Genomic DNA, 27138 nt, shown 5'->3' on the forward strand with positions numbered 1-27138 from the left:
TGTCCCTAAACTGTACTGTTGCAAAACCCAATTGGAAACTCTGGCCATATATAACCCCCTTGTAAACGTTACCATAGGTACCAAGAGAACAGTGGCCAGTGAAGGCCTCTAAGTTTTGCAGCAATTAATATGCCATCCTTAAAGGCCCTGCACCATTACACTCTGACACTGCCATGGCATGCTGCGTGTTTTGGTGTTGAACAAAGTGAAGCTTCGGCATGAGCCCTGTACCCCTACCCCTAGCCCCCCACAACATTTATTCAAGTGTTGGAAAGGTGCAGAGACTGACTTGTTGCTGATGTGAAGACCCAACAGTTGAGGGGCATTGTATGTCCAGATGAAATGCCATTGGGCTTCCTGTGAAGTTGATGCCTTGATTAAACAATCATATGATTGGGATAGACTGAAGATTTAGTGCCACCTGAGATGATCAGAAACTACTGCATGCATTTCTTAGAAGGTTCTGGGAGCGGACTAACTTTAGGCCGAATGGAATGACTTGGTATTGATAATAGTCCTGCCCCACTACAGACCTCAAGAACTTTTTCTTCATGATGGACACTTGAAAATAAGTGTCTTGGAAGTCTATGGAAGAGACAATTCCCTGGTGTAGTTAGCGATAGATCTGATGCAATGTAATGCCAGCATCCGAAACTTCTTGCTGAATCCAGTTGCTGGCTACTTTAAAGTTGAGAATGGGTCTGAAATGGTCTTTTGTTTTCTTCACCAGAAAGCAACTGGAGTAAAAGCCTGTATCCCGTTTGTGGGAGACTACCTCGACTGTATGCTTCTGTAGCAAGATCTTGACTTCTACCCAAAGCATGTGCTGATGATGGCTGATAGGTTTTGGTGGAATGTTTGGAGGACTGGTCAATCAGAAAAGCCATTTTAAATAATAATCAGAACCCAGGCGTCTTGTGATTTCTTGCCACTGCCAGAAAGTGTGTAAGGCTTTTCCCCTAGCGGAACGGGTAACAGAAAGGAGGCATGGGTAATTCAGGATTTTGCACCAGTTGTGGGTTTGCCCTTGGGTGGGTTGTTGGGAAGGGCACTTTAAATTGTTGTCGCTGCTGTTGCAGCGGTTGAGGACTGGCACCAATGAGGGGTTGAACACCCATAGTTAAACCAGCGCTGGAATGGCCTGAAGGAACGCCTTTTCTCTTTTGGTCTTTCTGGGCGGACAGCCTCAAGATTCTCAATTTCAGACTTCATGCAAGCAATATCAGTCAGTGTGGCTGCCGACGAACGTAGACCTAAAACACTTAAAATCGTTTGCTGCAACTCTTGTTTCAGAGACTAGGTGAAGCCAGGAATGCCACCTTAAGGCAATACCATGGCAATATTCATGTGAAGCCAACAGGAAGGAGTCTGCTGCGATGCTGATGAATTGAAATGAGGCCTTCAGTCAGAATCTCCAGAAGCCCTCCCTTTTGTCTCTTGGAAGGTAGTCTACAAAGTGCTGGATAAAGTCCCAGAGTGCACCATCATATCTACCCAGGAGGCAGTAGCACGGATCACTTTCATGGTGGTTGTGACCGTTTAACAAAATTTGCAACCCAGAGTCCAGTTTTTTGCTCTATCAGGAGGGGCTGAAGCAGGGGGTGGTAGCATGATGCTTCTAGACGGCCAGATTAACAGTCAGGAGGCATATCTGCTCTGAGAAAAAGAGGATATTGCTCAGGAAGTCAATATTTTTTCTGTAGCCTCGAAAGAAAGGTTTTGGTTGAGGCTGGAATAAGAAATAGTTCAATCGATTGGGAATTTTCTACATCAGAGGGTGCTTCTGTGAACTGTTTAAACTGTTTTACTAGGGCCTGTGCACTTCGTTTTTTGGGCCAGCAGGGGGAGTAAAGTTTTATTCAAACAGTATTGTTAGATTTCAAGTTAGTGAGGCCCTTACCTGCTGAAGTCTTAAGTGTGGAGTGAGCATGTCTGTCTCCTAGGAGATTCTGAACATGAGAAGCAGCTGCCCAGCCCCCACCCCCAGGCCAGCAGACCATTGGCTATTCAGCTACCAGGCAAGTCTGAGCCCTCCTCTCACACCAGCCCAGGCCTCTTAAGGCCTTGCTGGGTGAACCCCAAATCCTTCTCCATCTTGTAAGTTACCGCCTACCTGTTCCCCAGATTGCAGTGAGCAGAGCCCAGGAAGTGGTAAGGAGACAGACTAGTGCTGTCTCTTCCCAAAACAAAAAGTTGTTTAAAGAACGATTTTCACTTTGCGTTTACTGTCCTTTGCCTGTTGTGGTTAGTTAAAAATTGTAGTTTTAGCCTGCCTGTAATTGCATATTTTATCACCTGTGTTGAGTTTTAAACTAGTGGTTTTTCCTTGCCCATGATTGCCTCCATTTAGAGTGTTTAATTGCAGGATTTGCAGTCCAACCACTGTAGTTTGCCCCTCTCATTCCTTGGTGACAATTCTGTTTTCCCTCCAAATTTCTCCTTTGCTCTGTGCTAAGACCTGTATGTTAAAACAGTGCACTCCCAGCCACCATTGTGTGTTCACAAGCCAGTGAGACCAGCCCCCCTGCCCCCACCCCCCGCAACAGGGATTTTCTACATCCGAAGGTGCTTCAGTGAGCCGTTTAAACTGTATTTACTAGGGTCTGTGCTCTTCGTTTTTTGGCCAGCAGAGGGAGTAAAGGTTTATTCAAACAGTATTGCTAGATTTCAAGTTAGTGAGGCCCTTACCTGCTGAAGTCCAAAGTGTGGATTGAGCCTGCCCGTCTCCTAGTAGATCCTGAACAGGAGAATCAGCTTCCAACTCCCTGGCCAGCAAACCTTGTCTGAGGTCGCTGGGCCCTTATAAGGTCTGCTAGTGGTTGGTACAGGTCTACACTGATTGGTGGTTGTTTCTGGTGTTTCTATTGGATTCGGGTTAATGTCCTCATTGGTTGGGTATTTGAGGCCCTGATTGGTTTCTGGGTCTGTGATTCAATCATTGTAGGGTTGGGGCTAGGGTTAGAATTTCTATTGGAAGTAGGGACTAGGGCTTCTTAGGTTATTGGGAGTAGGGTGGGAATAAGGCTAGGTTTAGACTTAATTGGTAGTAGCGATTAGGGCTTCTGGTGTGATTGTTGGCTGGACTAGGTATGGGACTTTGAGTAGGGTTAGGCTTTCTATTGTAAGTAGTGACTAGGGCTACCTGTGACACTAGGTTGCATGGACTTGTTTCGGGACTATTGGTAGGGCTAGGGCCTTTATTAGACGTAGAGATCAGGGTTTTCGAACTGATTGGGTGCTTGGATTAGGGCCAAGATTGGCTGTGAGGTCCTGGTCTCCTATTGGTTCTAGATTTTAGGGCTAGTGTTGTGAATGGATAGTGTTAGGGCCAGGGTTCCCATTGGCTGACTGGGTCACCTGATTGCTAGGGCTCTAAGCAACCAGGGTTAGGGCTTCTCAGCCCGGGCATCTCAGTGAAGGGCGGAGAGGACATGGGCAGTTCTCTGTTTGAGCCGGTTAAGGGCATAGAGGACAAGGGCAGTTCCCTGTTTGAGCCTGTTCGAGACTGGTCGGGACCAGAAATGCTTCCCTTTTTCTCATTTAGCAATACCCAATCCACTGAGTCCTTCCCTCCAAAACTTTTTTACTCATCCAAAAGCCTCCTCCTATTGCTAAGACCTTTAAAAAAAAAAATCACTCTTATCAATCCTTATCCTTTTCAATCGAAATTAACAGACATGTTCACTTCTAAAATTCCATACTAAACTATACTAATATACTACCCAAATAACTGAATAACACCCACTACTCAAATTACTTCATATTTTTTACTATACTAATTTTCAACAGTAATCCTTTATGGGTTCCGGAGTGGCGTGCAACTCGCCAGAAAAGCGCTTCAACACCATTCATGGGTAACAAGTGCTATATGAATGCAAATCTTTCCTCCCCTTTTATCCCTCCGCTATCCTTCTCACTCCAAGTAACTGAGTAACTGACTAATATCCACCACTGAAAGTACTTTATATTTCACCATATTAATTCACCACTACTCCTTTGTAGGCTTCCTGAATAGCGTGCGTTGACAAGCGATATATAAATACAAACCTTTGTCCTCTTCTATCCTTCTACTATCATTTCAAATCCAAATAACTGACTAACCTATCCACCACTTAAAATGTACTCGCATGTTTCACTATACTAATTCAACACTAATCCTCTATGGGTCCCAGAGTAGCGTGCTACTTGCCGAAAAATCGCTTAAACGCCTTGTCAGGGGTAGTAAGCGCTATATAAATGCAATTACAATACAATATGTGGTAGGTGTGTGGACCAGAACCTGAATATTTAGCTTCACAGCAGCTCTCACCACAACCTCCTTGAGCGTGGTGAGGTCATCCACCGGAGAGATGAGGTGGTTGAGAATCAGATAGTGTTGGTGAATGCAGTCCTGTTGATTAAGGAAATTGTGTGCTTTGGTCAATGTCTGGATGACATGTCCAGGACTGATTTATGGCTCCAATGCAAGAGCACCTAGAGGATGAATGCCTTGAATGATGCCTGTGATGGCATAACCGATGAAGCACTCTAGAGCGCGATCTAAGCCATGCCGGTGATACAGGAGGCAAGGGTGATAGAAGAGCAGGCGCCAAAGGAGTTGGAGAATCTGAAAGTACTATCTGGGAAGCAGGGGAGTAAGCTCTTAAGTACTTAAAATCAGGTGAGACAGATTTGCATTCTTTTTCTCCTCTTCATGTGTCCAATGTAGAGTTGGATTTCAACAATCTACCTTAGGCTGATCGCTGCAGACACCTAGACATCAAACCACTTCTTTGAGTCAATGATCACCACACAGTCTATTTGCTCCTAGATGTCTAGGTTACAGGACGTGTTAATAGTACATGAAGTCTACCTTGCCCAGACTCCTATCTGCATCTCTTTGACAGTGATACAGTCCAGTAAGGTGAGCAAGTCTGAGCCATACTTGATCTCAAAGTTGAGGCGCTTGACATGGACGTGAAAACATGCTGTTTTCTGGCTGGCACTCTGTTTTTATCAAACTACTTATTTCAATAAACCCACTCTGATGCCAGTGTGGGATTTATTGTACCATGTAACCGGAGTGCACCTCAGATGTGCACCACTGAATCCTTACCAACCCTAGAGTGTCTGACCAGCTGTAGGCAGCTAGCCACCACTAGACCGTTTCTGGTCACCTGGGTAGAAAGCCCCTGCTCTGAGACCACAAACATTGCACATCCTGGGCAGAGGTGTCATGTCTCCTCCCCCAGGATGGACCAGTGCTATAAGAAGGGAAGCTAAAAATGCCTGCCACCTTTGCAATGCAACCCCAGCCTCTGTTGCTAACAGCGGATGGCAGCCCCTGGTTTACACCCCACTTTGAGCGGGAAAACTTGGATAGGTGTATCCAACTCTGCCAACACCACCCCTAAGGTGGGGGAAGAGATGAAGCACAACTTTGTCTATGGCACCGTGAAGATGGGGAACCCCTCCAATCAGGACTAGGTCTATGCCCACTCCCATAGGAGTGTGGCATAATAGAGGGTGTAGCTACCCAAGGTTAGGTGCCCTTTGGTCCTACTTGCTACTCCCCTACAATGACTCAAATTACATATAAAGGTGGCTCCCCAGATCACAGATATGAGATGTAAGAAGAAAGACAACCTGCAGCAGAAACCAGAAGACAACTTCGTTGACCCCCAGCCCTACTGGCTGGTCTCTAGCTTTAACGACCCTGCGACCGGTCTTGCAACAACCTCCAAAACCCATGGGAGGATTGTTTCTTTCAATGAAGACTCCAATCTCAGAGGACTGTGGACCTGTCCAGGAGAAACAGACTCCAAATCCAGGCAGATCCGCATCACCTGCCCACTCTGCACCAGACAACCACGGACTAAGTCAGAGTGGCTCACAGTGCAGTAAAGACTGCCTGGCAATCCTAACCTAGTGTCCAACCTATCCTGCCCCCCACAACGGCACCTGCATTGTGAATGCAGAGGCTGCCCCCAGCTGCAACCGGTTCTGGTGAGAAGATTCCGACATCCAAAGGCACCTGGTGAGCTGAACCGACAACTGACCCCTACGATCCTCTACATCCCAACTTACTTGGGTTGGTTTTTCTCCGACCTCTGGTGCCACGCCTGCTGTCTAGTAAAAAAAAAATTCTAAATTGAGAAGCATTGGGCATCCGATGTCTTATTTGCACCATGCTGCCCCTGTGCTGCTCATGGTGCATGTTTGGTGCTGCTTTGTGCCCCCGTGCTTGTTCAATCCCCCAAAGCTTGGTCCCTGTAATTGATTTACTTACCTGCAAGCAGTGTGGCTCCAGGCACCCACTGCTTCCATTGGAAAGCATTGGGTCGAACGATTTTGAAGGCGCTGGTGGTGCAGTTTTGGTACCTACCTGATCCCTGCAGACTCTTCGCTCCCAAAACTAAAACATACGTTTCATACTTACCTGTTGTAAGAAAGGGCCCTCTTTTTGCATGGTTTCCCCACTTTTTCCTACCTGCTGATGAACTTTGACAGTGTGCCCTGGGTTCCTGCCAAACAGATAACCAGGGCCTATGTTCTTTACCTGAACTGCGTTGAAAACAAAACCCAATTGGCACTCTTTGGTCACAGGTCAGTCCTTTGTAAATGGTACCACAGTTACCAAGGGCGTTGTGGACAGGGAGAGCCTCAAACGGATGCAGCACTTATTGTGCCACTCTGAGGTCCTGCATCTTTACACACTGCCTTTGCTGGCTGCGTTTTGGTGCAGACCAAAGTGAAGAGTCGACCTGGCACACATCCATGTGTACCATGCCTACACCCCACTGCCCTGGCATAGGTCAGCCACCCCTCTAGTTGGGTGCACTATACCAGTGGTGAGTACAGGTGCATGAGCCTTGTACCCTTACAGTGTCTAAGCCAATTCTTATACATAAGTGCAGTAATGCCATTAAAAGTATATGGTGCTGGGAGTTTGTCATTACAAACTCCACAGTACAATAATGGCGTTACAGGGAAGTTTGGTATCATCCCACACTGATGCCAGAGTACATCTTAGAGATGCCCCCTGAAACACGATACAACACTAGTGTCCAGGATAAGCGGCTACTCGCCAGCTGCCACCACAGGACATGTTTCTGGACCCCTGGGTTGAGAGCCTGCTCCTCTCGAGGGTCTAAAACGATCCACATCTTGGGATGAGGTGCCAAGCCTCCTCCACCAGTATAGGCAGGATCCACGAAGGGGAAGTTTCAAAGGCTTGCTGCCTTCGTGAGCATCCCCAGGCCTTTGCTGCTTCCACCAACTGGCCCCCACAAGTTCAGACACCCACTGTGGGCGGGAGAATCGGCAGGAAAACCAGGTGAGGAAGTGAGGTGCACCCACCTTTGCCAACACCACCCCTCAAGTGGGAAAGGCGATGTGAACCACAACTCAGTCCCTGCCATCTTGCAGATGAGGTGACCCAGCCAAACAGTAAGGCATATGCCCCCCCCCCCTCCCAAAGGAAGGCGGTATAATAGGGGGTGTACCCACCCCAATGAAGGGACCCATTGGTCCCAACCTTTACTTACCTGTAATGCCCCTAAATTTAGTATTTAGGGGCAACCCTGAACCTTGCCTCCTCAAACCAGAACCGACCAAGAAGAAAAGGACCGAAGAAGCTGTGCTAAAGCCAAGAAGGAGGACGCCAAATGACTTGGCACCAGCCCTACCAGCCTATCACCACCTCAAACCTGCATAAATGAAATCCCAGTGTCTCCTGCAGCCAGCAACCTCAAGGACCTGCCCTGCCTTCCACAAGAAAGACTGTCTCCCGTGTGCACTGGATTTGTTCACCTAGAGACTGGCTCAAGCCAAATCTGTGTGTCTGCAACACACTGCACCTGATGCCTATGGCCTGAGTGGCCCAACACCACAAAGGTCAGCAAAACTGACCTGAGATCTGGTGATATTGGACCTGCCTCAAATCTCCAAGCAAAGCCTGCAGCCTCTTTCTGGAGGATCTCCCAGACCAGAGTTGGTAAGGAAATCCAGACGCCTAAAGACACCTGTGCACAAAGTCCCACGGCCTTGGGATGCCTAACCGATTGTGCCCCAGCATCCCAACTTGCCTCTCCAACCATTGGTCAGCTCCAGAAGATCTTCGTACCTAGAGCCTGCAGTCTTTGTTGCAACAGGAAAACCACCACTGAAAACAGGCCACACAATGCCAAAACAGCATCTGCAACCAGCCGCCCCTGAGCTGCTGCGGGTGTACTTTGGGTGCTAACTCTGATCCCCTTTGCCATGAGCCTAACACCAGGAGCTTTGCTCCCACAACCCTGTTGCCTGCTCGTGAGCAGCCATCAACCAGAGGCCCCCTAACACCCATTGGATAACATTGGGCCTCAGCACCCTGCACCCGGCCGCCCTAGTGCCGGTGAGGGTGTTTCAAGGGTGCATTTGACCCCGGAAGAACCCTGGTTCTAACCCCAGAATACCAACTCCCACAAATAACTACATACCTGTAAACCGATAATTTTTCTACATAGGATTGCATTGGCTGCTTTTTTCCTAAAACCTGGTGTGTGGAGTTGGTTTGTATGGAATATTGACAAAACTGCAATTAAACTAAAAGTGATTTACTGACCTTTTGTCTAGGAGATGTCTGCGTGATATCTAGGCATATCACACTGATTAGCAAAAGTAATCCGAAAAGAAATCCAATATGTAGAGTATTTTACAAAGTATCTGAAAAGTAATTTCAAAACAGTAACCTACCTGTAATTCATTCAACTGCATTTGAACCTGTATTTAATTGTAAGACAGTGCATAAGATTTTGCAAAGCATTTATTTCACTTACCTGCATCAGACGGTTCTAGAAATAAAATAACTAAATATTTGTATACGAATCAAATTAGTCCGAGTTCAGTCTGGGTGTGACATTTGCTGATTGTGTACAACAAATGCTTAAAAGTTCTCTACTTTTACCTCTGCCTACATTTGGTGTTCCACTGGACTCTGTATATAAGATACCAAAATAAGGTATAGTGTGCAGAGCCATCTTTATACACCCGTTTAACCACAAATGCTATTTTCCCCCTAGGATAACATTGGGCAGATCGAAAAAGTTTCCAAGTGTCCATTTTTTAAAGTAAAAAGTAAGTTTTTAATTTAAAACCTACTCATCTCTTTACAAAGACCTGGGTCTTAAAATATAGTACAAAGTAAAATGTTATAAAATTGGTCTGCATATCCTCAAGTTGTGCGTCCTTTATTGATATTGTGTGTGCAATAAATGTCACTACTTAGTGTTGGGCCTAAGGCTGCTCACCCACACTACCACTAATAGAGCACTTTGGGTTTTGCATTGAGCCCTGTACACTTGGGGAACCCCTGGACTGTGCACAGAATGACCACCTAGTGAGAATAGACAGAACCAGCTTCCAACAGATGTATTCACCTCCATTAATTCAAATGGTTTTTAAACATGGAATTGGAGTGTAAAAAATTGATTTGCCTTCGCCAAGCCCAAGAAGTTATTAATGTTTGCTCTATACTGAAGTGGAGCTTCAACTGGGGCCCCTGCTGTGTTTATATTTGTAAGTGCTTACCGTTGAAGTTTAACTTCTGCGAAATGCACAACAGGGCCAGATTAGAACCTCATTCCTCCATTCCATACCCCCCTTTAGTCACCTAGTCGTTGGGAAAATCTCTTGCATATTCTGCACTACTGCAGCGTAAAGGATCACAGGGTAATGTCTGTGACATTGTGTGCATGCAATTTCAATGAGATTGTTCCTCAAGCATCTTCAGCAAAATATCAGATTGTGTGAACCCTCGTCAAGAGAAGACTGAGAACCGAACTAGAGATTTTGCAGAGGTCAATGCCAAACCACCTGAGCGCATCTAATCCTTCTTAGAGGATATATCTCACTGTCATCAAGGCTAAGCTGGTTGATGCCCCCCAAGCGACTTCTGATGGCACGGCTGGCCGCTTTTCTAGCACAACTGGGATGTGATCTCACTCCACGGTGATCGAGACAGTAAGATACCCCTCCCATATGAGTTTTTCCCTCCAGCTGCTGGCCAGATTGTGCTTACCCTTTCGAGCACGGATATAAAAAGACCAGGTATATATGGACCCATCCAACACAAACCCCTAGCAGCTGTTTGATATGAATTGTGGCAATGTAACTGCAATACATGACATGCAAAGCTGGTTAGCAGAGACTACACCCTCATTGTTATTTTTCATTATTTTCCTTATCGTTAATGTCTTTTTCTGTTATTAATTGGGTTTCTCTTAAGTAGGGCGCCGAATGTAACTCGTACTCTAGTCTGAGATCCAAAAAAGGTTTACAGAGATGCTACACATTGTACAGTAATTGTATTAGTAATTTGTACGGTACAGAACTGGAATATCGTCGCAAAAATATCGGCTTACCTAAATATCGCTGCAAAAATATCTACAGGAAGAAATATCGATGACAAAAATATAGTCTGACCAGAATATCGACAGACAGGTAAGTAATATCGTTAACATTAATATAGTTGTAATAAATATCGTTTACAAAAACATAGTTTACAATAATATCGTTTTTTAAATTATAAGTAATGTAGTGTTTTTAATGAGTATTTGTAGATAAAGTAGTATTTTTAGTAGTATTTTATTAGTTAATAATGTATTTTATGTTGAATTTAGTATTAATAGTTCCGTAGCGGGTTGTGGGTTTATAGGGGAGTAGGGTGGGAAGTAATTTAAATATAATGAAATAATAGATTAATTAATGTTTTAAATGACTATAAATAGTGTAATAAATAGTTAATTAATTTCAATTAGTTAATTGATGAATAATTATGTAATTATGCTAATTTTTTAATTAATTCTAGGTGTGTGTACAGGATTTTTTTTAGTGAAAATGTAGTAAATTAATTACAATTTATTTGATTATTTAATTAATGATTAAAAAAAACATAATAATTGTTATTTTATAAATGATTAAATACATTTAGTAATTTTTACCCCTACGCTATCCAACGCTTTCCCTACTGTTGCACCCCCTGGAGTGGAAATAGTAATCTTTACTCCTACGCTATCCAACGCTTTCCCTACTGTTGCACCCTTACTCCTACGCTATCCAATGCTTTCCCTACTGTTGCACCCTCTGGAGTGGGAATAGTAATTTTTACTTCTACGCTATCCAACGCTTTCCCTACTGTTGCACCACCTGGAGTGGGAATAGTAATTTTTACCCCTACGCTATCCAACGCTTTCCCTACTGTTGCACTCCCTGGAGTGGGAATAGTAATTTTTACCCCTACGCTATCCAACGCTTTCCCTACTGTTGCACCCCCTGGAGTGGGAATAGTAATTTTACCCCTACGCTATCCAACGCTTTCCCTACTGTTGCACCCTCTGGAGTGGGAATAGTAATTTTTACTCCTACGCTATCAAATGTTTTAATTAGTAATATATTGTATATTTTAATTATATGTATGTATTATTTTTGTTATATAAAGTAATGTGTTAAATATATGTCCACATTTATTAAGTTTATAATTAAAAAGTGTAGTAAATTTGTTTTAAATAGTTAAAAAATAAAAGTAATGTAATGTATTTTGTTAATAGTACTTAAATATTTATTTATTATTTAATGTAATTTTAATTATTTTAAAAAGTCGATATTTTTTACATTTATATTAATTACGATATTTTGGAGTCGATATTTATGTACTTACCTGTTTAAGTATAGGGAGTCGATATTTTTGTAAACGATATTTTTACAACTATATTTATGTCAGCTATATTTTTGTAATCGATATTTTAACACCCTACCATTTGTACAGATTTAACTTGAAACAGTATGCTGAGTTGATGTGATCTATTGCTAAGTCTCACTGAAAGTATATTGTACCAGTGGTATCTTACAAAACTCCAAGAAATAACCCCCCCTTGACCCCCCATGCCCCAAAAATAAAAAACAGACTACAAAGATTAATCTCTACCAAACAGGGGTACTTCTTGAATAAATGAAGTGTTTATTTGGTGAAGATGTTTTCGTATTATCCAGCATCAATATTGTGTCACCAAAATTGACTGGCAATGCACTGTAGTACCTTTTGTTAAGCGGCCTATCAATGTGGGAAAAGGCAGGGTGACCTTTGCATACTACAAAGTAAAAAGGGGAGGGGGCTGCACAGCCCCCCTTTGTGGGCAGTTTTTGGGCCCAGAGCACCCAACTCCCTGGGTGCTCTTGTCCCAGTTGGCTCTTAGTCTCCTTCAGGAACCGGAATTGCTCTTGCACATAGGGAGCTGCTGGATATGCAGCTTCCCATGTGAGAGTAATACTTTAATATTTTCCTGACTGCATATCTGTGGGAGAGGGGCCCTCCCCTTATTTAAACAAGCATTGGCATAGCCAATAGGTCACGCCTTTGGGACCTTGTAATTGTTTAGTTATCCAGCACAAGATCTTTGGTGTAACATTAACTGTTGCATGGCTAAACACATAAGGTCCCAAAGGAGAGACCCATCTTTGCATTCACGTTGTTTTCATACTAAACTACAAGTCCCAGAGTGCTAAGCGGTTTGGTGAGCAATGCATGCTGCATGCTTCTCTAGCTACAAATCATACTTCTAAATGTTCTAATGCTTATATGAGTGTTAAATGTGTTTTTCGGGCAGTACCGTGACCCGGTATTGCACTTTGTTTTTAGATTGGTGGCCGCGGGGGAGGGGGGAGGGGGCGGCAAAGCACACAGTAGCACAACTGCACTGCTCCTGAATGCCAGAATTATCACCAATATCAGAAACAAAACTGGAGACGATGAGGCATTACGATAGAGCTATTGAGAACTGTGGAGCCAGGCTCAAGTCTCGGTGCCGGGTCTACAGCCTGTGATTCTGGTCACATCATTATTTCCCTGTTACAGCTAAAACAAGAGCATCAACTGGGAGAGGTGCATACATTTCACATGCAGGTAAGAAGGGGAGCACACACCTCGGGAACAGCTTAAGTTGAACCACACAGTGCATGAAGAGCAACAGTAAAGTATCCCATAGTGCAGGCCAATGGGGCACGAAGGTGTTCATAATCCGCGCTCGTGCAGTCCTGGGCCTCCTTGCAGATGGCACAGAGCGCTGGTCCCAAGTAGCAGTGATGATGGTTATTTTAGCAAAAGTGTGTGAAAAGCAGCGCTGCATCCCTACAAGGTAACTAGCAGCACAGATTGCCCTGTGACTGGTGGGGGAGGGGAAGCCTGAGGGAGGGCTGGTGGGGGTGGTGGGAACCCAACCGGGGGGGGCCTGGTTGGGGGTAGACTGGTGGGGTTGTAACCCTGTCTGGCTGCGCTCAGAAGAACAGGGAAGGCTGCAAGAGAGTGGGGGAAGAGGTGTATAGGAGAGATATGAAGAGATGATGGCAAATGAGTGAAATTAAACAGAGGGATGGAGGAAAGAAATTAACAAGGAAGAGATAGGCAAGAGAGAAGTAACCACAGGGCACCGTTAAACAGAAGGGAAGAGCACAGAAAGCAAGGACCTGGGCAGAGCAGGGTAACAGGGGCACATGTCCTTGGAAGGGTATACCGGCAACCTGGTGCAGTCTAAAGTGAGGACCATTTGCAGCCAGAACGGGAATGTCAGGTTCTCCCAAAACCACACGGGTGAATGCCAGGACGGGAGAGAATAGCAGCTGGCTGTAGAGCAATAAGCCTTTGCCAAGGTAGCTCCCTGTGCGAAAAGAAAGTTGGCGCCCTCGCTGCTGGTGCATAAAATGAGGCAGCAGAGAGCAGCTTTTGTGCTCAGAAGTCAGCCCATGGCTGCCAGCATCAGAGTAGTGACTGGCCTCGGAACACCCCCCTGTACCTCCACCCACCAGATTATGCAGTTTAGTAACTCACGCTGCTGCCAAGAGGTTTGCTGGAGGAGGGTTAATAGTTTGAGGCAGTGAGGGGCTGGAGAGGCAAGAAAGCAGGCTGATGGGAGTGTTAAAAACAGCGCCCGGAATGACCACTGGAGCCAGGTGACAGGGACTCTGCTGTCTGCATGACCTGAACGCATACAGCTCCTAACGCCCCTCTGAAAAATGGCGCCCTGGGCATGGGACTAGCTCAACAGCCAGCCCTGCTGTCAAGTAATGGTTTATGGGGTGGAAGAAAAAAGGTGTGGTCGTACAGTTAGATTTTTTTGGGGCAAACGAGGAAGAGGGGATACCAGTTCAGCAAGGGTTTCTTGATGAAAGAGGAAAGGTCAGCGGAACAGCAAGGAATTATAGGACGAAAGAAGATGGGATGAGTGGCCTGCGGTGCAGTAAGGGTTTCTGGGATGAAAGAAAAATGTAGGGCGGCACAAAAAATGCATTCTGAAATGAAACAAGGGAAAAGAGACGGTGGCCCAGCAAGTGATCCTGGAACGAAAGAAGTGGAGAATAGAGGCCAAAATATAAGAAGGGTTTTGGGGATGAAAAAAGAAAAATTGAGGTTACTGGTAATACAGCACGGTTTTCTGAGTGGGTGATGGTTCAGAAAATGATTCTGGGATAGGAGAAAGGGAAAGGGGCTTGCAAGACAACAAGGGTTTCTGGCTGGGATGACAGCGTTTGGGATAAGAAAGGAGGTTAAGCGAGAACGGCTGCTGCAGATGACAAAATGGCCCCTGCGCGTGCCGCTGTTTAAAACCAGTGTCAAGAACAAGGGGACCCGTGTAGGTAGTGGAGGACCTCGGGTAATTAATGTTTGAAAAGAACAAGGGTCCTGAACTTTTTCAATAATAAAAGTGATAAACATAGACTTGAATAATAACTATGTTGCTTTTTTTGTCCACTGTCCAGCCGGACAGAGGAGTATTTATTGCCAGAATAAATAAAAGAATAACAGATAACGTGGGACACGACAAGAATCAAACAACTGGGCACAAGCCTGTACCAAGTAACAGAAAGACAGTACAGGGGGAAAAAATAATTAACAGGCAAACAGAGTGGAGAAAAAGGGTGGCTTACAATACAATGCAATCTTGTGTAAGCTCAAACCAACAACTACTGCAATACCGATTAAACAATTCACAAGTGCAGTATTGTTTCAACAGTCAAAAACTGTTGAAACAATACTGCACTTGTGAATTACAGGAAGATGGAAACTTTTGGATACCAAAAAGAAAAACTTTAAACAAAAGAATAACTGAGACAGTACTCACCAGTGCAAACAAGATTTCGGCACAAGCCATTTCTGAAATCATGGAATACGCGATTCCGATGCTCCTAAAGAAAGTTAGAGGTGTAAGAAAGTGCCAAACATCTTCAACTGTACTACAAACATTCCACAGCAGAAAATACTCAGTAAAAGCATTTTTAAAATCTCAAATTTCAGACAGTTAAGTTAGAATACATCTTACTAGGTTTCCTAAAAATAGGCCAAGTCCAACCAATATCGAAAGTTCAACGTTTAATGAGTCTTTAAAAGATTGCTATAGACTGTGCTATTAATGACAATTTGATATTAACAAAAATAAAATTAAACTTGAAACTTACCTGTCTCATTTTAGCGTGGATATAGAAGCATGAATATCCAAGCTGTGAAATTTTCTTTGCAAGAAGTTCCACTCGCTGAGAAGAGTTGCAGAAAATGATGGACTGGTTAATCTGGAGCTGCAGACAAAACAAATGGTAACGTCATGGGCAATTTCAATTTAACGTTAATCTATTCTCAAATATCACCACTCAAATGTCATAGCTCAATATATTATAAGGCATTTACCACTTGACCATACCTATATAGTGCGCATGCACCTTTCAGAAATGTATTCCACTTTATCACCCAGTTCTCTGCTACATAGAACTACAAAGCTGCGGAAAATCCTGCAAGCCACTTAAGAATCCAAAGACAGCACATGTTGAACACCGTATCAGGGGCCATAGTACTGACAAGACAAGCTGGGCTCCTTACCCTGGAAAAAAGTGTGTTGAGGCAGTGCACTTTCTGGCGCTCAGTCACATATGCGTAGTATTGAGTCACTCCTTTCAACGTCAGCTCCTCCATTAGGTTGATCTCATATGGTTTCTGCAAATGGGAACTCTGATTTTTGGAAGAGATTGAAAAGGAAGAATGTGTTTCACTCCACACGTGCAGATTATAATAAAAGCTATGTTTCATACACAAATGTTGCAAACATAAAAAAATAATGCACATAGGCCTATACCAAACATTGGAAAAACGAAAACTGAATATATAACTTTCTGTAAGCAGAAGTGAACAATTACTGTGTGGCTCAGTTAGGTCACTTTGTAGAAGGGGGTGCAGCGGAAAAGTTTCAAAATTTGAAATGACTAATGAGACAAACCTGTATGTATGCAATACTTGCATACAGGAACTCCAGTCAGATCCATGCGACATTCCAGATAAGCCCTGGCAAAGTCAATAGGTCTCATCTTTTTGACCGAGTGCCTTTGCCAAATGTGGTTCATGAGAGAAGCACACAAAGACAAGTGCAACACAAAGTGCAGTGGAGGGCAGGGGTGTTAGTACATAGAGAAACATGGATCACATGTAGGTGGAGAAGCACACTAGTGAGGGGAACACAAATGTGGGTGGAGGGGAACACAAATGTGGGTGGAAGAAAACAAGGGAATAAGCAACAGTGTTAAGGTGGTGTTTGGGCAAGCACATGAACACCGGCATTGGGTGGGGTGTTTTGCAGGTGAAAGCACAAGAAGAAACAATACGGAGCAGGGGAACACCAGGGTTAGCAATACTGAGAACAAGGGGCATTGCGAGTTTCAAGAATTCTTTAAGCACATGACAGGAAGAGCAACAATGAAGGGACAGGGGTCTGGTCTGTATGAGGAAGCACCGGGAGCAACAGAGAAAGAGGGTAGCAATATTTTGCAGAGGAGAAGTACACAATAGGAGACAACATGAAGGGTCTGGGTAAGAAGCACATGACAGCAACACTGAGCTTGGGGGTTGGGGTGTTTTGCATGGGAAGCACTAGGGACATCAGAACAGTACTGAATAGGGGACATGGTGGGCAAAGCACACAAGAAGGAATTTCACAACATGCACTCATGTAAGGGTATCACAAAAGGAAAAACAACAATGAGAAGTGTTAGCTATCCAAGATTTTCTATCCAAAATAACAAAAAAGCCAAACAAAACTTAAAAGATCTAGAGGAGAATCTGGCCAGGAAAGAAGATTTAATTAGACTACTTCAAGGGGGGGGAACAACATAGAAGAGGCCATTAGAGATGTAGCGACAGCAAAAAATTTAATATCTGAATTATTCACTCGTAAAGCAATCCTCAAAGCTACAGCGAATAGGGAAAAAATCTATGAATGGAGCGAACAGGTAGGGCACCAATTAGCCATTAGTGTAAGAACAAAATGAAAAAAATACGATCAAAGCAATAAGAGACCCTGTTCTCGGCCTAACTCATGATACAAACGAAATTAGGGATGCCTTTAGGAGATATTATGCAGAGCTTTATTCTGAAATAGATATCAAGTAAGATCAAATCGATTAGTATCTAATTTCGGATATAAGGCCCTGCCTATCCAAAGCTGATGAGGGAATTCTCGCTGAAACTCCAGACTGGATAGAAATTTTACTATCCATACGCAGTCTTCCATCTGGCAAGGCATCAGGTCTAGACGGTATTCCTGTGGAATTCTATGTCAGATTCAGTTGTTCACTCAAAGACATCCTAACCCAGTTGTTAACTCAGGTCTTCATGAATGGACATCCTCCGGCTTCTTGGGCATGTGCAAAAATTATAGCATTCCCCCCAAAAAATAAAGATCCAACAGAACTAGGCACATACCGTCCTATTACCCTAATTAACAACAACTCTAAAATATATTCCAAACTGTTAGCAAGCAGATTGGCACCTTTAATTCATAAAATTGTATCTGCTAGGCAACACGGGTTCGTCCCTGGAAGATCAACCACAGACCACGTTGCCGAGGTAGCAGGAGACCTATGGGTCTAATTTTGTTAGATGCGGAGAAAAGCATTCAATAGGGTCTCCTGGCAATATCTATGGTCGGCCATGGCAAAGTGTGGGATCGGGGACCATTTTATTCAAGCAGTACAGAAAATGTATGTCGCTCCCGAAGCAGTCGTTATGATCAATGGGGTCACCTCGGACATCATCAAAGTGACTAGAGGAACAAGACAAGGGTGTCCTTGTTCTCCCCTACTCTTCGCCATTTACATCGATCCTTTTATCGCAAAGCTAGAAATGAATCCATCCATACTACCTATTAAGACATCGAATGATGAAACTAAAACTCCAGCCTTTGCAGATATTGCGATTGTTACATCAGATCCAATTACAACAGCTAGGATAATGGAGGAAGAAGCAAAAAGGTTCGGGGAGATTTCGGGGTACAAACTAAATCAAACTAAAACCCAGATTGTAATAAATAACAGCAGCGTGGACGATGTAAGAGTCACTTATAATGCATTATATCTTGCCTTTAATATTACATCCGATCTGAATAATCTAGTGGCCCTGAACCTAGACCCCTTATTGAAACAGACAAATAAAACCTTATTGAGACTCCACAACCTGCATTTAACAATAATCGGAAGATGCAATCTCATTACAATGGTTTTTCTGCCCAAATTTTTGTACTTCTTTCGGGCAATCTGTCTTAACTTTGACCTATCACTTTTTAATGAAATAGATATGTTATCTCGCTTCATTTGGGGCTATGGAAAAACACGAAGAGCCTATAAACATATCATACACTCTAGGGATAGAGGTGGCCTAGTCCTCCCTAATTTCAAATTCTATTGGTGGGCTACAACCATCAAATACAGTAGTCTACTGTTAACCCCCAAACAAGACTCAACGCCCATTTGTCCGGTTCCAACTCCACAGGAACTAATCTTGGGTAATAACTCTAACAACCACCTTTGGAAACTACCTTATGATTGCCATTTTAAAAAAAGAACGATTTAAAACACTCAAGGGTATTTACACAGTTTGGAACATGGTTCGGAAACATCTGGCGATCGGCAGGTTTTCATATTATACTCCGATAGAAAACGATACCAATCTTCCTGAAACTATTTGGGATTCCTGTATGCGGCAATGGGTTAGTTTAGGAATCTCGCAACTCTTTACGATTCCATGGGCTTTTGTTCATTTGAATCGCTAAAAAATAAATATGGGCTGAATTCGCACAATTTTTTAAAGTTTTTGCAATCAAGAGATGTTATTCTGAAAAGGGGGGGGACTCAATGGTTGCTTTAAGAAAATCCCCACAATTAACACTGTGGTCAGCTCGGCAAGGGTAAAAATTGGAGATATTTATAAAGACCAATTGCTGTACTACCGGACGATGTGGATAAACATGCAAATAATTGGCAAAATAGGATCGATATTACAGAGGATCTAGCTCATAAAGCACTTGAACTATCCAGCTCTATCCTAATGTCCACCAAGTTACAAGCTCAGTTCTACAAAAATTTTCGACCTTTATTATACACCCAAAAAAAATTCAAAATGGGGGGAGGGGGAGGGGACTCTCTGCCCCAGATGTACTAGGCCTAAAGCCGATCTGATACATATGCTGGCTACATGTCATACATTAGATAATATTAAACGAGAAATCTCCAACTTCCTATCTGAAATATTAAAAGTCAATATAGAGATCAGCACAGCAGAAATTATGTTAGGGGTGGATAGAGTTACCAGACCTATCGCCATGCAGGGACTCATTTATATTGCTATGGCAGTCTTAAGAATCTGTTTGACTTCCGCATGGCTGGATCAATACCCACCCACATTTCAACAGTGGCGGACGCGCTTCTTAGCTACATATAATCTCGAAATTGCCATTTATAGCCGGAAAGGTATCAAGAAGAAAATAAAGGGATTAAAATTTGGGACCCAGTTAGACTATGGCTAGGGAGCCCAGTATAGATCAATAATGTAACCGAGATGTATCGAGTTCGTAAGGAATGTAATGATGGTTTTTTTCTTTACTCTTTTTATTCTTCGAAGCCTGTATTGCTCTATTTTTCTTTTTTAATTTTTTAATTGCTATTTTTCAAATTGTTACCTGTACCGGGAGGAGGGGTCCCAGGGGGTGTGGGGGGGAAGGGTGGGTCAACTGTGATGTAAAAAAAGAAAAAACCTCAATAAAGACTTGTTGAATAAAAAGAGAAGTGTTAGCTAATGAATAGAGCAAAATGGAAAACATGGACAGAGGCTTGCAGGGGAAGCACATGAGTGATCACAACACAGAACAAAAAGGCTGAGTAATTTTGAGGAAAAAAGCCAGAGCAAAGTGAGGGGCCTGGGGTTTGCGGGAGACAAATGCAGCAAAGGGAAAGGAATGTTTTGCAGAAGATAAAGATCCAAGCAGAATGCAACAAGAAGCACAGGGGCAAGAAAAACCACACAAATGGGCTACAGGGACCAAAGTGTGTTAAGCACACGTGCAACACAGAGCAAAGGGTGTTGACACTCAAACAATTTACAGGGGGCACACAATGGGGAGAAACAAATATGAGCGAGAGCAAAACGGAGCTGTGTGTTTTGGGGAAAAGCACACAAGGGCCAACACTCAGCAGTGAAGCAGGAGATATGGAGAGGGTAAGCAAACCAAGGAGATGGAAAGCACATGTAGTGAGTGATTAGCTGGGAAAAAAAAGCACTGGCAAAGGACCTGTAGGCTTTGACAATTCCTTTTGGTGATCTCCTACAGTATTAGCAAGGTGCTGTGCAGACTGATTATAGGCTAAATAAAATAAAGCATCAGCAATGACAATAGGTCTGGCTTGGAAGGAATGTATTATAGTAATGGATCATTACCAGTAAATAGTATGGAATTGGATGTGCGGAAGCCAATAACTTTAGAATACTGATTTAGCTTAAAATGTGGGCGACATTTGCAGTGTCAAACAACTTACTTACCTTCAGTAACAATATATCTGTAAGAGACAGATTAGTTATGGATTCCTCACCTGCGAATTACCGCCACGCGTTAGACTGGATCTGGAGAATTTATTCCTCAGTAGTACCCCTGCGCATCGATAGGTGGCGTCGGTCGACTCTGCCTTAGTCATTGGTATCGTGGTTGCTGGAATGACGTCACGTTATCTACTCAGATGCCGCCCTCGGCGCTAAAGTAAGTTCTTTACACGACATTCCACGCCAGAAGTGCAGAGCCATGCAAGTCACGGACAACTGGTGCACAAAAACTAGGGCCCTGAAGGTAAGGGAAGTTCCTTACCCTAGAAGTCAGTTTGCAGAATGAGAATGGGTGGGGTGGTGAGGAATCCGTAGCTAATCTATGTCTTACTGATATATCATTAATACTTTAAACTGAGCACAACAACAAAGTACAATTTCAACTGACTTATCTCCCCAAATGCACAAGTTGAGACACAGGCATCGCACTCCTGCAGATTAAAGACTGGATTACTCGTTATAGTAGAAGAGAAGAGGCAAAAAGTGAAACCTATTGAGACAGATGTATTTTTGTGATAGTCCAAATAGAAACTGCTCCCTTCGTTGAAGTTAAACGAAGGATAGCAGGGAGCATTTGAGAGATAAAACTGGTGCTCAATGGACAAACTTGAAACAGAGTGACATCCTTAAACTCTAGGACTAAAAAGAAAGGGGTGCCTTAACTGATTACTTTTTCTTACATGGATATTCTTACGATTTGAGCCTTGAGAAAGTTGTCTTAAGACACATGTCGGCTGTATGAATGTACACAACTACGTGTCAACAAAACAAGAACGGATACATTTTTGTTATACTTTTACGGATGTTATTACACAATTTGTTCTATATCTGCAATTTTTTGTATTAAATGTTACTGACAAAGTCAGTTGAAATTGTACTCTGGTGTTGTGCTCTGTTTAAAGTATTAATGAGTAAGGATTGGGAGAAATTGTTCTCCATTTACTGAGTAACACTATGGGTGGCACAGTGTTTACATTGAGCACGCCCTTACATTAAGTGAATTAATATTGGCAAACAGAACTGAGGGGCTGACTATTTTTCTACCGCTACCATCATTTGTTGTATGTGACGTAGAGATCTATTATTACCGAAGGAAAGTAACATGTGCATCTGAAAGGGACAGTTATGGATTCCTCACCTTAGAATAGATACCCCAGCAATACAGATACCGGTGGTGGATCTGCGAACCAAGTTCACACCAGAAAGTCCTGGAGAACTGAACAGCCGAAGCAGTCTCTCCGGACTTGGCTGTCCAGGCAGTAGTGTTTGGTGCACGTGTACAGTGAAGCCCACGTGTACAGTGAAGCCCACGTAGCGGTCAAGAAGGGGGACTCCATGTTCCAACGCATTAGTGGCCGCCGTCGGCCTAGTGGACTAGGTACGCAACCCCACTGGAAGTTCCTTTTGCGCCAAAAAAATAACAGATTTTGATGCAAAGAAAGACCCATCGGGAGATGGTTTGTTTTTGCACGGTCAGGCCTTTCTTGGCGCCCACATAACCAACAAAGAGCTTGTCACCCACATGGAATTGTTTTGTGTGATCCAGATAGAACGAAAGCACACGTTTTGGATCCAGACTGTAGAGCCTCTTCTTTAGGAGGATATGGAAAGAAGGTGGGCAAAGTGATGGTCTGTCCTATATGGAAAGAGGTAACCACTTTGGGAAGGAAAGGCTTCCTAGCACGGAGGACAACTTTGTCCGGATGAACAGCCAGGAAAGTAGGCTTAGAAAAAAGGGCTTGTAGCTCACTCACCCTGCGAGCAGAGATGATGGCAACCAGGAAGGCAGTTTTAGGGGCAGGAGTCTAAGAGGACAGTTGTGTAGCAGCTTGAAATGAGCACACAAGATAAGAACCAGGTTCAAGTCCCACTGGGGAACCACGTAAGGAGTTGGAGGAAACAAGTGAGTAATGCCTTTAACACCTTGGCTGCTAGGCGTTTTCCCCCCCTGTGCTGGAAAATCCTCTTTTGCTATATTCATGACGAGCTCAGCTCGTCATCAGCACAGCTCAACTGTGCATCATGACGAGCTGAGCTCGTCATCAGCATCGAAAGGGTTAAGGAAGAGATTTACAATAGGGGACTTGAAGAGAAGGCTGGTCAGGCAGCCGAAGAAAGGCCAAAATGGCTGAAAGATAGCCTTTGCAAGTGGCCAGAGCCGAGCCCTGCTGGGCCAAAAAGAATGAAGAGGAGAACCTATGAAAGGGAGGGGCAGAAGGGGATCCACAGCCTTTGCTGTGTACCATGCCACAAACGTGTTCCATCTACAAACTTATACCGTTTTTGGTGGAAGAACGCCTGGCTGCCAAGGTGACATTACAGACTTCGGGAGGAAGGTCAAAAGCTGTCAACTGACGCTGCTCACTCTCCATGCAAGGAGGTGGAGGCTGGACAGGTTCGGGTGGAGGACAGTCCCCTGCTGCTGTGACAAAAGATCCTCCCGAAGAGGCAGACTGATCGGAGGATCGATGGCCATGCTTAATAGCTTGGGATACCAGACTCTTCGTGCCCAATCTGGGGCCCCATGAAGGACTTTGGCCTGGTTGCGCTTGATCTACAGTACTCTGGGCAGAGGTGGTATAGGCAGAAAGGCATATAGAAGACTGCAACTCCACTCGCAACTTAATGCGTTGCCTATCGAGTGCCGCCTTGGAAATTCCAATACGCAGAACTGCTGACATTGTGCGTTCTCTTCTGTGGCAAATAGATCTAAGCAAGGCTCTCCCCACTGCTGAAAGAGACCTTGCACTACCTCAGAGTTAAGACTCCATTAGTGATCTATCCTGCACCTGTGCTCGTCCGCCCTGGTGTTCAGAGAACCTGCAAGGTATTTAACCACGAGATATGCCCAGATGTTCCAGCCATATCCAAAGGCGGAGGGCCTCTTGACATAGGGTCCACAACCCCAATCTCGCCCTGTTTGTTGCAGTACCACATGGCGGAGGTGTTGTCTGAACACCTGCACTACTCTTCCCAACAGAGGGAAGGAATGCCTTTAGTGCAAGACGAATCGCACAAAGCTCCAGGAGGTTGATATTGAGTCCGGACTCCGCCAGAGACCAGAGACCTCTGATCTCCGCCTATCCCATGTGGCCACCCCAGCAGTGATGCATCTGTCACCGGTGAACTCTGGCTGAGGAAGGGAGATTGATCTGCCGTTTACCCAATCCCGGTTCGTGCCACCACTGCAAGTTACCTGCAGTGCCCTCCTAAATCTGGATGCAATCAGAAAGATTCCCCGGATGCTGTGCCCACTGGAACTTCAGGTCCCACTGCAGAGCCCACATATGCCACCTGGCATAGTTCACCAGCAGGATGCAGGAGGCCATGAGGCCCAGTAGCCTCAAGGTCATTCTGACCGAAACCCAGAATAGAGGCTGAAAGATCGGAATCATAGCCTGAATATCCCGGACTCAGTGCTTGGGAGGATATGTCCTAAACTGCGTTGTGTCCAGAACCGCTCCGATGAAAAGGAGCTTCTGAGAGGGAATAGGTTGTCACTTCAGCACATTGATGGTGAAACCCTGCGAATGCAAGAGTTCAGCCGCAGTCTGGAGGTGTGAGACAACTGCCTGGGGCAAGCCCGCCTTCAATAGCCAGTTGTCGAGATAGAGGAAGATTGGAACCCCTGATCTGCGCAGATGACTGCACCACGGCCATCACTTTTGTGAACACCCGAGGGGCACTGGTAAGGCCGAAGAGGAGCAAGATAAACAAAGTGCTTGTGGCCTACCATGAACCGTAGATAACGTCAATGGGCCGGCAGGACGGGGATGTGAAAATCGCATTCAATGGCTCCCTTGACCAAGAGCCATAACTTCCTATTGAAGGGCCAAGTGATCTGCCGACATGCGATGGGTCCGACGTGGCATGGATGAAGGGTTAGTCTCGAAGGGGAGTGAGTAGCCCCTTCAGACTATCTGCAAAACCCACCTGTCCGACGTAATGTTGAGCCAGTGGGGGAGGTGATGTAGAATCCTGCCGCCCATGGACAAAAGGTGGCCCTGAAAGCGGTACAAAAGGGGGTGGTGAAACCGGTCATCGGAAGCTTAAGTGTGGCAGGGTATGCTCAGACGTGAGTCCCTTGCTCACTTTGCCACTGGATTCAAGCAAGCCGGGCTGAAGACAGCTGGAATGCCAGACACCGGTCCTCAGAAGCTTGTTTCCGGTCCAGGGAAGGCATGGCTTGGCAGTTCGGGCTGGACTGTTCCCATGAGGCACAGGGTAAGACTGATTTGCATATAGCCATGTCTGAACTGGGGTGGCAGAGTGGGCTAAAGAACGGTGATGGATTAAACCCAGTTCTTTTGACTGGGTGTGAGTGTTTGATTGGTTCAGATGCTCCGTCCATTACCACCCCCTTTTGTATCGCTCTTTTAGATCCTGGTCGTCATCGAAGATGTTGTCCGGGTCCGGTGCCTGTCGCTGCATTTCTTGCCTGGCTGCACGTCGATTACGAATAGTTTTCTTGTATCAAAACTGTGCACAGGCTGGACAGCTTTCCTCTTTATGGTCTGGGGAAAGGCACTTGTTGCATGCTGAGTGCTCATCAGTATGTGGAAACTTGGCGTGGCATTGCAGGCACCTTTTAAATGGGCTTCTTTCCATAGACGGTCGGCTCACGTGGCGTTGAAAGGCCCAATGGCCCGTGTCGACGACCGCTTGGAGATGGAAGGCTAGATCGAGTAGAGAAGGTACCGATCAAGAATACCGTCGAACCGAAGGCCTTTAGAAAAGTTTTGTTACGCTTCCGAAGTTGAAGTATAGGAGTTTGCATCCGAACCCAATGGCGGAAAAAAACAATCTGAGGATGGAGAGGATGCCCATGCGCACTGTAGTCCAAGGGAGGAGTCGCCTATCTCGTGATACTTTGAAAACTCTTCCAAGACAAGTGCAATCATCCGGACCCAACACTAGGCGGCGATCTATGCACAAGATATGAATTCAGCAGCCCACGTGCCTCGAACATAGGCGTCCTGAAGGTCTGAAGACACCATGTAGTCGTTTGCGTTGAGAAGTTGTAGCACCTCTTGAATAGAAACCATGCGAAACTACTGTTTCTTTTGATATTTGTTGAGACTCAAGTCCAGTATAGGTCTCCATTTCTTCTTTTTTCGGACCAGGAAAAAACGGGGAGTAGAACTCCTTGCCCCGTTGACCAGAAGGAACTCTTTCTATAGCTCCCTTCCGGAGCATTAGTAAGAGCAGATGTAAATTCTTGTGTAGCATTGGACAAGGAGGGATCTGGGGAGGAAATTCTATGAACTCCTGTGAGTTCATAAACCGAACTAGTTGCAGGACCCATCGATCTGTACTTATCTTTATCCAATTGTGTAGGAAATGAGAAATTCTTCCTCCAATCCTGGATGGTTGAAAGGAAGTGGAGACCTGTGGCAGAGAGAAGTCATTGTCTAGCTGCATCCTTTTGCCTGCCTCCTTTCCCTCGAAAGGAGGACTTAGTGTAAGACGACTGTTGTTGACGCTGCTGATATTGCGGACGATATTGTCGATTGGTAGAGTAAGAGGAGCGGTAGTGTTGATAATCTCTCGTAGAAGATTGTCCTCTCCATCTTGAGCCACGAAAGGAAGGGTTTTTGAACTGAAGGGTACCCAAAGCCCTAGCCGCATCAGTATCCTTTTTAATGCCCTGAAGAGCATCAATGTGTGTGCGAAAGAGAAGCTGGCCTTCATAAAGCAGGTCAAGGACTTTAGTTTGTATCTCCGGACGGAATGCAGTCGCTTTCAGCCAACCCTGGAGTCTTAAAACCTCAGCCCCCGCCAGTTGGCGAAAACCAGTAGATGCGATATCCATCGCACAATCTATCTCATAGGCTGAGCGTTCGCCTTCTAGTAGGATCTTTTTTGCCTCTTCCTTTGCCTCCTCCAGCAAGGATCCAAGATAAGGGGCAATGTCTGCCCACATTTGTCGGTTATAACGTCCTAACCGTGCCAAAGAGTTGGAAGCGCGCACTGTACGCGGACATCGATGAGAAACGTTTCCCAATGTTATCTAGCCGTCTCCAGTCTTTATCTGGAGGGGCAGTTAGCGTTGCGGAAGTATTTTTAGATTTCCACTGCGCAGCCTGTGTGATAACGGTCAGGTTTGGGGTGGCTGGTCAGGCAAGGTGGAGTGTTGTCTGGAGCCCTATATTTCTTGTCCAGCCTAGGCAGCACCGGGGGTAAAGAAGACTGGTTTTGCATAATCTTAACACCCTGGTCCC

At 44.8% G+C, this 27138-nt stretch overlaps 1 protein-coding gene across 2 annotated transcripts in view; it reads right to left on the reverse strand.

Moving 5' to 3' along the window:
* The window catches only part of DDX6 (DEAD-box helicase 6), a 214129-nt gene that overhangs the window by 45243 nt on the left and 141748 nt on the right, over positions 1-27138 (reverse strand). For both annotated transcript variants that reach the window (XM_086956738.1, XM_086956739.1), the window contains exons 9-11: positions 15881-16009; positions 15466-15582; positions 15132-15195 (exon numbers count right to left, since the gene is read on the reverse strand). In XM_086956738.1, the coding sequence (XP_086812864.1) occupies positions 15132-15195; positions 15466-15582; positions 15881-16009 (310 nt within the window). The remainder of the gene's footprint in view (positions 1-15131; positions 15196-15465; positions 15583-15880; positions 16010-27138) is intronic.

Source organism: Lissotriton vulgaris, chromosome 2_1 (assembly GCF_964263255.1).
Source record: "Lissotriton vulgaris chromosome 2_1, aLisVul1.2, whole genome shotgun sequence".
NCBI lineage: Eukaryota > Metazoa > Chordata > Amphibia > Caudata > Salamandridae > Lissotriton > Lissotriton vulgaris.